This window comes from Primulina eburnea, chromosome 2 (genome assembly GCF_022965805.1).
Source record: "Primulina eburnea isolate SZY01 chromosome 2, ASM2296580v1, whole genome shotgun sequence".
Lineage (NCBI taxonomy): Eukaryota > Viridiplantae > Streptophyta > Magnoliopsida > Lamiales > Gesneriaceae > Primulina > Primulina eburnea.
Genome location: NC_133102.1, coordinates 7567776 through 7581348, shown reverse-complemented (window position 1 = coordinate 7581348; position 13573 = coordinate 7567776). Strand labels below are relative to the sequence as shown.

At 37.5% G+C, this 13573-nt stretch overlaps 1 protein-coding gene and 1 long non-coding RNA gene across 2 annotated transcripts; both read left to right on the top strand.

Annotated features, from left to right (window-relative positions):
- Positions 1–1664: 1664 nt before the first annotated feature.
- Positions 1665–3884, top strand: LOC140824557 (uncharacterized). The gene is made up of 3 exons (XR_012116376.1): positions 1665–1762; positions 1814–2822; positions 2921–3884. It is a non-coding gene; the product is annotated as an uncharacterized lncRNA (long non-coding RNA).
- Positions 3885–10385: 6501 nt separating this feature from the next.
- On the top strand, positions 10386–13061 carry LOC140824058 (uncharacterized). Its single transcript, XM_073185659.1, has 4 exons — positions 10386–10451; positions 10881–11250; positions 11752–12297; positions 12369–13061. Exons 1-3 carry the CDS (start codon positions 10386–10388, stop codon positions 12135–12137), a joined length of 822 nt encoding a protein of 273 aa, XP_073041760.1. The 3' UTR covers positions 12138–12297; positions 12369–13061.
- Positions 13062–13573: the final 512 nt, after the last annotated feature.

The following is a 13573-nucleotide window of genomic DNA, read 5'->3' as shown; positions in this document are numbered from 1 at the left end:
CTACGAAGTATAGGCTACACGTTGATATAAAGTTTTCGTAATTTGACGGATGTTGTAAAATAGCCTATTATTTGAAGTTAATTAATTAGGGTGTATTTGATTTGAGTATTGTGAAATAAAATACATCAGAATATTAATTGTTGAACGAGAAGAATTTATAATCGAGTTTTATAATTTTATTGAATTCATTTTTGTTGGGCTATTTGATGTTGTACATTGAAGCTATTATGATTGTGTTGATACGGTGACAATGATCTAATAATTGTTGTTGAATTATTTAGATACGTCACATGCATCGGGATCAAAGAAATAGCCAGATTTATATATACTCGATTATCAGGTACGTGTTGACATACGAGCATATGTTGTTATTGTTTAGTATTGATAAATACTATTGTGTTGAACGATGGTAAATCACCGGAATTGGGTGATTTGATATTATATATGTTGTTTATTATTATTGATGTTGTTAACTGTCGTTGTTGGAAGATGTCACGTTGATGTTGTTAGTTCAACGATATTGTTGTCGCCGGAGTTGGGGTGCGACTTATCGTTGATTTTATTCGTTCGACGATATTGCTGTCACCGGTGTTGGGGTGCGACGTATTGTCGATGTTGTTGTTCGTTCGAGGATATTGCTGTCGCCGGAGTTGGGGTGCGACGTATCGTCGATGTTATTGTTGCAGTGTGATGTGGTTGAGGTTGTTGATGGTTGATTGTCCAGAAACGACAAGGGGGGTATTTATGTTATCATTTCAGTTATATCTTATGTTGTTGTTAATATAACTGTTATGTATTACGATGATGATTGTTGTGTATGCTCACCCTTTGGGGACTGTTTCTGTTGGACAGTTTACATGACTATGCTGTGAGACATGATAGAGTTGAAGGACTAGGTGTGTCTAGTCAAACAGTCATGTAGCTAATAGTAGATAGAGACAGTATAGTTTATTGTCATATTTGAGTTGTGGTGTATGTATTTATTATATTGTTTCTGCTGCACTGATGTAGATAGTGTGATGATTGCACTATTTTGTCATGTATGCATTATATTATTACGTCGTTGAGAAGAAAATTTTATGCATATGACGTCACATGTTGTATGATTATGTGGCGATGTTTGGGGCGCCACATTCGGTGGTATCAGAGCATATGTTAGATGTCTGGGATGGTTAAGAGTTGGGTTTGTGATGAGAGAGTTGGATGATGATATTATCTGCGTGTGTCTGTGCATTTGACTTGTTATTGATGATTTCTCGATATGATTGATTGTTCTTTAGTTGCATGTGCTTTCGTGCGAAAGGTTTGATGATGATTACTAGATTGTAATTGTTAAATGTTATGATTAATAATTTGATTTCCAGTGACGACAGCTAGAGAACAGGTACATTCACACGAGGAAACAGAAGAGGTTGACAGTGGGTTTGAACAGATGAATCCATTGCCACCTCCTCCTGTGGGACAGGCACCTGCAGATCAGCCTTTATTGCCTGGTGAGTTTACCAAGCGCGGACGCTCCTACGTGGAGCGCCACGTGTCCCTACTCCATTCATCCAATCCTTTCCTTATCTTACCCGATTCCTTCTTTGTTCCTTCCCTCATCTTCTTTCCTCCTCTTATCTTTACTCTCTCATTCATCGGTTTCTCAATTCCTCACCGAATTTTTTTTGACAAAGTTGAGAAGATCTAGAGCATAGTTCAGAATGGCAGATAATCGAAATCCAGAAGATCCCAGTGTCCTCTATTTACAAGCGAAACATATGTCATCATGCGTGTCTTCGTTAACAGTTGATGATATTGTCAAAGTGAAGAGGTCAGACCATTTGATTTGGAAGTTGTATACTGATAATTATTTACACAGGCGTGTACTCGCATATTTAAATCATATGGGTTTTTATGGAGTTTTAGAATGTGGCTCTCAAGTTCTTGACAATCATTTGATTACTGCGCTTGTTGAACGTTGGCGACGCGAGACACATACGTTTCATTTTACATGTGGTGAAACAACAGTGACATTACAAGATGTTTCAATAATTTGGGGTCTAACAATTGATGGGGAAGCAGTAACTGGAGTAGATGTGTCACATAAAGTTGAGGAATGGCAACACATATGTTTGGATATGTTGGGATTTTCGCCAGCTTCAAATTATTTGAAAGGTGGTCATCTATCTATGACTGCACTACACGATCATTGTATATCTAACCTTGTTAATGATGAAACTTCAGAAATAGATGTTGTGAAATTTACTCGTTGTGTTGCGTTAATGATTATTGGAGGAATAATGTTTCCTGACTACCAAGGAGGGTCAGCTAGACTTATATTTTTGCAACTGCTACGAGATGTTGATAACGTGAAGTCTTATAGTTGGGGTAGTGCAGTTTTAGTATTTCTATACCGTGAGTTGTGTAACGCGTCACGTGTAGAGAAGACTACAATGGCTGGACCTTTATATATCCTGCATGTATCATTAATGTGATGTGAATATTTAACATAATATTTTGGTTAAATTTGTTAATTTTTTTTTATTATTATAAGTAGGTATGGGCATGGAGCAAGATTAAATGTGATAACCCTGATCGAAATGGGTTAACATTAGTTGTACCTCCCGTTGATCCGGATGCTTGCATTCCAGTTTCTTCATATGGTGCACGGTAATGTTTAAAATTTATGGTGATAATATCATATATATCTTGTCTATTTTGTTGATATGTATTTTTTTTTTTATAATTGTAGGTGGAAATATGGATTTAGTTACACACATTCGCCAACACATTCTGTAAGAATTATAAGGGATTCTATAGATCGTATGAATAATAATGAGGTATTATAAAATGTTAATACGTAATATTGATGACACGAAGACTATTTTGTTTTGATTTATTAAATGAATACTGACATTTTATTTACTTTTTTTTACAGTTTAATTGGAGCGTATATCAGAAAAATGACATAGATGTGAAGACGATTATTGATTCATACGACAATAAAATATGGCGAGGTGTTTGTCCCCTTATATGCTTTGACATCGTGGAGATACATCGTCCTAATCGTGTAATGCGACAATTTCGAAGACGGCAATCAATTCCAGGGTCTGCCGTCGACAATGACGATATGCATAATATCACGATAATAGGACATCGAAACACCGATTGGAGAGAGTATCATAGAAATTCAATTGAGTTGTGGAATAATCGGCTCAGATATGTTTGTACAAGGGTGGGACACGAGCGATCGAGGCAAAATGACGAAGACTACTTTCAATGGTACAATCGAATAACTGTGCACACCATATCACCTGCAGTTAATGTCGTTGGTTTTCAACCACGTCCGTACAATACTTTTGTTGGAGAAATGAATGTTCAACAAAATTTTAGTACGCTTTCTCCGTTTTCGCATCAGTCATCATTAGGATGGGGAAGTGACATGGTTAGGCAACCAAGTGTGTTTGCAGGAGACTCTACGATTATTACGTCAGCTGAATTGAATATTGCAGGAACCTCTAATACTCAACCTGGTTTTTTCAGTGATCCAAGGTTCGGTGATTTTCATCCGTTTGGTCAAACTGATTTTCAGACTCCTTATTGATCCAACACACAATGTTTCACGAATTTTCTTAACGTTAAACCTCAGCATATTGTGCATGACACTCGACCACAGAGGAATGTTATTTCCCCTGTCACTTATCCAGGTTACTCAAATGAGAAAATTCCTGAAATGTAGGATTGCGGAGAGGGACGAGAAGACGCAATCCACCTGATTGTGGAACAGGAAGCCATTTGTATCATTTTAATTATAACGATGATTCTGCTAATTCACTGTAACTTTAACATTTTTATTGTTGTACAGTTTGCATTGTTGCGTCGTCTATATTTTATTATTTCTTCAGTATACTGTTAATAAACGAAAGATAAGATGAATACAAGTGCAGGAAAAATAACACAAATAAACAAAGATGAAATAAAAAATATAAACATAAACGTTCCAATTTTTTTTTAAATTTTACACATCCCAACCGAAGAAGATACACAATCGAAAGTTAATATGAAACAACGTTATTGACGTCCATCTCCTCAAATTTGTTGTTCTTCTTTTTATCCTGATCATCTGCGATAGGTAAATTAAAATTAAAGAACCAAAAACTACAGTAATATACCAAGAAGAACATGATATCACATACCTCATTCAGCTAGCATCATGAATCGTTGATCACTACTCATCCTCGTCATTATCTGGTGGTGGCACTCCTGTTGAATTCCCTTGCGGCTGATAGTCATATTGAAAATTGAACGGAGGAATGAACGGAGGATGTGGATGGATTGTCACTGGGTCAACACCCCTCTCGACCATCGTTGTCTGCATCGTGGACTCGATATATGCGAAATGTTCATTGTGGTTCAAGTTAACTTGTTCCTGATGAGCCATGAAGGCAAGCATCTCATCTACTTTGTCGTTTAGGGACCGTCTGTGGGGTTGTGTTCGACGCGGGGCGACTGGTACTCGATCCACCTGTATCTCCCTCATCCGTCCTGAAGTCTAACCGTGGTTCAGCGTATTTCCGCTGCAATTCCTGTGCACAAATGGGCTTCATTGGTTGCAGTCACTCTTCATCATCACGGAACACAACCCATGCCATCGCACAGAACTCTGATATGATACAGGGAAAGAAAAGCCTGATGTGTCTGTTATGAACGCTCATCAAAATTTGAGAATTGATAAGTTTTCTCACATTGATTGGGTAACCCTGAGACAAAGCATATAGCACCACGGCCCGCTCTTTTTGTAATTCACTTTTGTGTGAGACTGGCATCATTCTCCTCGCCAAAAACAAATACCAAAGAGCATTATCGACCGTCAGATATTTTTCATCAAAACAACTTGGTGACCCCCTACTGGTTTCCATATCGCCCCTGGATGACACAAGATGTTGATGATCACAGTATAATCAGGGTTAGCAACCAAAGCCTGGAATGCGGAATCATCTACCTCAGGCGTTTCTAAAAAAAAGCATTGATTATACCCGAATCAAATGACACAAGTTTACCTCGAACAAAGGCCTTGGCATCCGTCCTCTCACCCGCATTTGCATAAAACTCTCGCACCACCGATACCACCGTCGCTCTCGGTTGAGTTCCAAATTTTACCCATCTGCGCTTCTCTAACCCCAAAAGAGGCCCAACGTATCGATCTTCTCTTTGTCTACGAAATCTCCGCTCGGTAATCGGGTTTCTATTAATTTTTGCATGTTCATACCGCGCCTGCGCCGCATCACTAACAAATCTAGTTCTATCAAACGAAGAAAAAGAAGAAGAGCCGGGATTACCTTTCACCTTCTTGGGAGCCATGGTTTGAGAATGAGATGAGAATTTGTTTTGAGAATGAGATAAGGAGAGGGGAATGGAGAATGGTGGATTTGAGATAAGGAGATAAGGAAATGGGTGGAGAAGAGGAAATATAAGGGAAAGGGAAAGGGAGATGGAAAGAAAAAAGAATGGAAAGCCCGCACTCGAGCGGTACTTTGTTACCACTCGAGCGCGAGGTGCTCTGGAAAATTTCCAGAAAACCTCGCGCTCGAGCAGTAATAAGTTACCGCTCGACTCGAGCGGTAACAATTCATCGCTCGAGCGCGAGGTGTTCTGGAAAATTTTCCCGAGCACCTCGCGCTCAAGCGGTAGCATTTCTAAACGAAATTATAAACCAATTTTTTTTATGCACGTGAAATAAAAAATAACAAAGTAAACACGAGGTAAATAATTAATTTCTCATTTAACAGATCAACTGTTATTACAATTTAACAAAACAATTTATCAATGTTGTCTTTGTCTAGAAACAGTTGTGTCCATCTCATTTCTCAATCGAGTTGTTCTATCTCTACCAACTCTTCTTCTTTCACGTCTAACAGGGTTGTGGTGCAATTCGAAAGTTGGATGATCCTAGTAGCGCTCATCTGCAAGAGGTTGAAATCTGCCTTTGTAAGTCGCTAATTACTCATATATATTATACCATGGCTACACAAGTGTCGTGGGATCCAACGAGTGCCACTTTGCGGTACAAATAGCATGAGAACATGGTATGCTAAAAATCGTCCATTTACCACACGAACAATCACTCGTTGATAAATTGACCACCTGCATATGTTGGCCACGACTTGGTGTTCCTACAGTTGCAACCGAAGCAGTTTGCTCACATACATCATATTTGGCAACACGATGTTCATTAGATTTTCTCGCCCACTTGTCATACATCCGACATGCATAATCTGACCACAGCTGATTTTCCTGAACCATACGACCACCTCTACTCACACGTTTAATAAAATATTGTACGCACCTCATAAGTGTCAAGTGTACTATGGCAAATATAGGAAGTCTACGAGCACCCTTCAACACACTATTTAAACACTCCGACATATTGGTTGTCATCACCCCACGACGCCAATCACCGATATGAGCCAAACTCCATTTTTCTTTCTCAATTCCAGCCAAATATCGGTGCGCCAAAATGTTTTTATGCTTGATTGCCTCCATTATTGATTCAAACTTACAAATTTGATTTTGTGTGCCTGCCGCCCAGCATAAATCTTTCAGATGCACGTCTTTGAATTTAGTGTTAAAGTTTGTACACACGTATCTCAAACAAAAACGATGCACACCGTATGGAGGTTGAAAATATGGTAGCTCTGCAGTTGCGCACACGATTCCCTTATGTCTATCGGAAATTAGACACACGCCGTTTTCACCACGAACAACATGTCTTCCTACGTTCTCCAAGAACCATTTCCAAGAATCTATTGTTTCTTAATCCACAATAGCGAATGCTAGCGGTAGAACCTGGTTGTTCGCATCCAGAGTGACACCGATCAACATTTTATGCTTGTATTTGGTATACAAGTGTGTACCATCAACACTAATTATTTTCCGACAATGCCGAAACCCATCAACACACGGCCTGAATGCCCAGAAAACATAGTTCAATGTCTTACTCATTTCATTGTTGGCTCTCAGATGCTTCCACTCCACAACTGTTCCCGGATTATATTTTGACAAAGCGCACATATATTTGGGGAGTAATTGCACGGAGCTCTCCCATGTACCATAAGCAATTTCAATAGCACGTTTCAAACTTCGCCATGCCTTTGTGTACGAGATTTGATATCCATATTTATCTTTCACATTTTTGATGATATACTTAATCTCGTACGAAGGATCACAAGGAACAACTCCCAATAGCGTATGTGCCACCATATCAATGTTCAGATTCTTGTGGTCTATACCAACAAAGGTAGATATACATGTGTGAGGCTCGTCATATTTTGTTATTTTCCAATAACCAGTCTGGGCCTTCAAAGAAGCGCGAAGTCCTCATCGACAAATGACCGTAGAAGAATTATTTTTACAACGTAACTTCCACAAACTGCGTGTGCTAACCACGACACGGTACTCACGCCTGACAACTCTGACTGAATAATCCTTGATAGATGCAATAAGATCATTCTTATCTTTAAATAACATATTGACGCATAATTCACCTCTATCCAGATTGTAATAGCTTGATTGCACTCCATAAAGAACATCGACAGAATCATGAGGCTCTTCACCAAAATATTTATTGAAAAATGATGGCATCTCAGAAGTGTTTGACAGAAATGGTATGGTCTGCCTCTGTAATGTGTCACGTGGTGGTTGTCGAGATGATGTACCCTCATCAGGATTTGTAAAAGTATTCACTTCATCATCAACATTCACTTCTTCTTCTTCAGACTCGTTGTATGACATATCGGGTTCGGAATCAGTCCTCCAAATATCATCATTATTGGTCTGATCCGAACAACGAGCGCTCGTATCTAATGTTGGATTCGGCCAATATGGAGCATTATTTTGTTCCGACGAGACATTTATATATTGATCTCAAGGCCCACTTACATCATCGAAACTCATATTACCGAGTCCTTCAGTAACCTGTGGAACATAAGATTCTTGCTCTTGGAAACCACCATATGTAGACGTACCGGGTTGGTTATAAAAACCTGAATCGGATGCATGTGGAACGTAAGATTCAGGATCATCAAATCCAACATTATGCTCAATTGAATTTGCTTCGACGTACAGATGCAAAACATGCATGTTGTCACATTGTATTATGAACTGTAAAACATCGTCATCAACGAGATTGACTTCAATTTCATGCCAAGATGCTCTCTCCATGAATGAATACTTTGTTGACATCTTCAGAGAAAAATTTGCTGGATCGATTGCTAACATTTTATGCACAACTTCAACTAACTCCATCAAATTAATAGATCGTAATACTCGTATCGGTCTAACAAATGGAATGCTATATTCAATCGATCCATTATCGCTAATTACATGACCACTAAAATATAATAGTACGTCGATGTTAGACATTTTGTCAATGAAAATTGAGAAAAAATTTAAGAGAAAGTTGATACCTCGTTCCTCGAATTTTTCATCAATTATATAGGAGAATAAAATGTGAAGACTGTATAGCTTCGATTCTTATTTGAATTATTGGTCTTCACGTGATTTTTCAGAATCTCATCTTTCACGTGAAGTTCTCAGGCATCGACTGAATGAACGCTTTTCACGTGAAGTTGTCAGGCATGATAATGAATGAACGGACATTAAAAATCGATAAAATATAAATAAAAAAAATTTACAAAATACATACAGTGCTCCACGTGGGAGTGTCCGCGCTTACGAGCGCGGACGGTGCTCCACGTAGGAGCGTCCGCGCTTACAAAGCGCGGATGTCATTAGTTGTGCAAAACTTTGTTTTTCAAATTAGTTTTGAAATAAATTTTAAATTTAAATTATTTTTAAAAACCTCCATTCTTATTTGAATTATTGATCTTTACGTGATTTTTCAGAATCTCATCTTTCACGTGAAATTCTTAGGCATCGACTGAATGAACGCCTTTTACGTGAAGTTGTCAGGCATGATAATGAATGAACGGACATTAAAAATCGAAAAAATATAATAAAAAAAAATTACGGCTCCACGTGGGAGCGTCCGTGTTAATGTTTTTTATAAATAACCTAAATAGAAGATATATCTCATAATATTTTCACATCCCAAATGCATAATGTGATATAAAGTTAATCCTACAAATCTAAATCTGAAAAGATAAATATATTAAATTAATTAATAAATGGAATGATGGGTATTAAAGTTCCGTTTGGTATGTGTGATGTGATAGTAAATAATTAATAATTAGAATGATTGAAAAATGAAAGATATGAATTAATAATATAGTGGGATAAATAACATGGTGTTTAGTATGATTTTAAAATGATGTATTAATTTTGTAAATTTTGTTGTAATGACAAAATGCCCCAATTGTATATATTCTTAAAATAATTGAATAGATAATTAAATATTTATAATTATAATTTATATTTATTAAAATTAATTTAAATATATTTATTAGAAATATATTTAAAAATATTACGGTATCATTAAACAAAATAAATAGAATTTAATAAATATTTATTTTCATAAAAAAAATTAATTAAATAGATTACAAATTTATAAAAATTTAATTTAAAATAGATTTGCACTATATTTTATTTTCTTTAAAATAATTGAAAATAATAATAATATATGAAAATATGTTGTAAAAAAAATATAATAAAAATTTAAATATTATATTAATTATTAAATTTTCATTAATTTTAATTTTCATATTATATTGAAGAAGACAATTTAAGGGTATTATGGTCAATATACAATCTTATCATGATTATTATTCAAGAATTATACACTATCACACCTTTTAAGAAGAATATTTAATCACACAAATAACATGAATAATGAGGGCTTTCAATCATAATCAAGGGCCTGCAATCTAAATAAAAAATGAACCAAACACGAGATAAAGGATGATTATTTAATAATCATTCTCTTATCATGGCTACCAAACATAGCTTAATAGAATTAAAGTTAAATTGAACAATTGGGTGAGATGAGATGATAGCTAGACATTCGTTCTCATCTTTTGCATCATGTGTGTGATCAGAATCCAGCTTCCATCGTATGTTTCCCATTCTTTCAGCACAATAAACAAATATTGGCTACCTTTAAATTAAATTATGTCCCTTAATTTATTAAACTAATTAAACTTTTCGATTTATTAATCATTATTAATTATAGGACACGAGACATGCATATTCGGCATACTTATACAATAGACAAAAACTCGTGTGAGACAGTCTCACGGGTCGTATTTTGTAAAACAGATATCTTATTTAGATCATCCATGAAAAATTATTACTTTTTATTGTTGATGCAGCTAAAATAAATGAGTCACGTAGATTGGCTGATAAACAGATCCACGTAGACAATACACAGTTAATTTGCGGACCGTCACATGCGTCATGAACACTCGTCAAATGGGCGTCGGGAGGGTTCTCGACGTAGGCACTCCAACGCTCAAGTCAGTAACCAGTTCAAAGAAATTCAGAGAACAAGAGAAATTTTATAAAAATGAAAGCATACATTGAATTGTGTGAGAGTTCCTCTATTTATAGATTTTTAGGAGTGCTTAATGGGCTTGGCTTTGGCAGCACGATCCAAAATTTTGGGCCTAGATAATGTTAAAACTAAACAAATAACTAATTGAATTAAGCTTATTGAATTGGGCTTATTCTTATTAATCCAACAAATACCTAATCGAGTTTATATAATTTTTTATTTGCATGAGACGTATTGTTTGTAGGCATTTTGATAAATAAGTAGAAGAAAAAAAATGAAAATTTTGTGCAGGTTGTGCTCCTCGAGGGAAAGAGTATTCCTTGCTAATGGCCAATCGTCGGTTTAACCGAATTTCCATAAGTGGCTCTAGCGCCAGTGATGATTCTGATAGTTACTCTCCAAAGTCGATTGCGTCCGACTTTCAGGTGGTTCAGCCTCTTCTGGTGACTCACAGACTCGATCTCTAGCATCTAGCGGGTTTCTTAAGGGACATACGCCATTAGAGACTCCCTTGTTGGATGATGACCCTAAATCTAACGAAAATTTAGGCTGTGAGGATAGATATGCTCTGAATATCCAAGATGTGGGGAGCTTGCGCAAAGTACTTGGAATACCACCTGAATATGACATTAAGGTTTTGAGGCCTCGAGATGACTGCCATAACCCGGCATCGGGTCATTTCACCCTTTTCCTTGAATACTTTACTGGTGGACTGTCGTTTCCTCCGCAACCTCTATTAGTGGAATGGGTCGAAAGCCTTGGTATAAGCTTTAATCAATTGACCCCAAACGCCGTTATAGTTTATTCAGTGTTTTGTCATAAGATGAGGGAAATTCACATGCCTTTGTCTGTAGAATTGTTCCATTCACTTTTCTCGACGCGTAGGAGCAAACCAGACTCGTTTTTTTACTTTCAACCTCGAGCCAAATGTAAATTTTTGTTCCGAATCCCGTCTCCTAGAAGCTTTTGGAATTCTCAATTTTTTTATGTTAAGGATTGCGGGTGGGGGATACCCGTGGTTTGGAGTTCGGGAGTTCGAGTTATTGCGACGAGAGACTCACCGCGCACTTCAACTTCAATGTCGTGATTTAGGTCTTTTTGAAGAACTTTTTAATCCTAGGAATTTAATGACCGCTGGTATTAATTTTAATTTTTTTTGCACTCTGTGTTGGTTATTCCTTCATTCTCCATATTATTTCGCACTGTAATTAGCTGATTCTTTTTCTTTTATATAACCTTTCCACCCAACTGTATATGTGCAGGTGATAGATTTGATTTTGCAGCGATCCAGGCTCGCAAGGCCACTGTGGGGAGGCGTTCCCCGCTTGCTGGTGATAGTAGAGCGCCTGTGAATCGGGCTGTTCATGACTTTCGTGACCCTATCCGTAGGGGTATCCCACTGGCACGTTCTGAGCATGTCTGTGGGTCGGGTTCTAACTCGCAAAAGAAAACTAACTATTCGCCATCAAGCAAAACTGTGGAGATTAGGCCTGCGAATGGGGGAGGAGGAGAGGCAAAAAAACGTTCTCATGAAGGGGTGCAAAAGAAGATTGATGATGAAATGCAAAAGAATCCTAAGAGGATCCGTGCGGACGATGAAGGAGCACCTTCCAAGACTTCCCGTGTTAAGCATATCTTTGGTCGATAGGGTGAACTATAGGGAAAAAGCTGACTCTTTCTGGGATTTAGATGATCCAGAGATTGGATGCAAGAAAGGACAGAGCATTGTCGGAGATTACGACATGGTCCATCTAGTGTCGTTATCCACGTATTCATTTGCTCATTCCCTTGCCTGGAATTTGTGTTAGGTATTGTGCTTATTATGTTAGAATCTTGCATGCTTTGTCCGCTTTAAAATTGTTTGTCAATATATTTGCAGGGTTTGTGGTTAGCTAGTGTTGTGCGAGTTCGGGAGGAAAGGCTGCGCAATTGTCAAGATAAGCTGCACGAGGAGGTTGCTCGATTGAAAGAAGAGAATTTTCGTCTTACTCAAGAGAAAGAAAAGATCAATGTGGAGCTTGTACATGTACAGGGAAAGTTTGCGGACAAGTTAAAAGATTTTACAATCCTCGAAGAGAAGTATTCTACCGAGGTCAAGACTGGTGGTCAATTCCTTGACTCCGAGGCGGGCAATAATCTTTTGAAAAGGACTGAGGAGAAAGGCGTTCAGAATTTCAAAGCATCGTCTGCCTTTAGAGAGGAGGTACTTGATCGTGCCATGATCATTCATGATGAGGTAGTTCTGGATTGTCGAAACCAACTGAGGAAGAAACTTGTGCCTGAAGAGATAGTGATGATGATTGAGCCGTGTCTCGGAGGTGGGTGGAGGATCCATGGTTGATGTCCCTTCGGACAATGCTGAGATGATTGAAGCCTTGGATCTCCTCCCTAATGAAGGGGAAGCATAGCGTTAAGTAGCATTTATTATTATTCCTTATATTTGTTTACTTTCATTTGTTATTTATCGTAATATCCTTTATCGTGCTTTCGCATGGATTAGATATTCGTTTCATTTGAACCCTAAGGCCGCGGTACTTTCACATTTGAAGATTTCATAAATAATTTCTTTCATATTGTGCTACATGCAGTAGTTTTGTTTGTGATGGCGTAATGCTTGTTTTCATGTGTACTTGGAAGGGGATCAATCTCCCAAGATTTTGTTTCAAGGGGAAGTCCTAAACCCCACTAAGGGTGGTGAGGTATCCTGAGACTTGTTTCATTGTTGACCTTCTCTAGAGTTGTCATGTCAGCAATCCCACGAGGTTGGCCAAGTCTCTTTTTTTTTGGGAGCCTTCGACGACTACATGGGAAGGTGATGATATAAGCATACGTACTCGGAATATTACACCTGAAAAAATCACTTGCTAACATTGGAGAATAACTGATAATCTTATTGAATATTGTAATGATGGAGATACATGGGCAAAATGATGACACACGGAAACAACCAAACATAAACTATTATTTTATTTTTCAACTACGTCCATCTATGCATAAAATTTCTTCAGATTTGCTACATTCTATGGCCGAGGTAGTACTTTCCAATTTTGGTGTTGGAAGCGATAAGTACCCATCTTGATTATC

Bases quoted from the DNA above. Each gene is read 5' to 3' on its own strand.
- LOC140824058 (XM_073185659.1), top strand. From the start codon at position 10,386: ATGCGTCATGAACACTCGTCAAATGGGCGTCGGGAGGGTTCTCGACGT. The intron at 10,452-10,880 runs GTCAGTAACCAG...TGATTCTGATAG, and splicing joins GTAGGCACTCCAACGCTCAA to TTACTCTCCAAAGTCGATTG. The intron at 11,251-11,751 runs GTATAAGCTTTA...GTATATGTGCAG, and splicing joins GGAATGGGTCGAAAGCCTTG to GTGATAGATTTGATTTTGCA.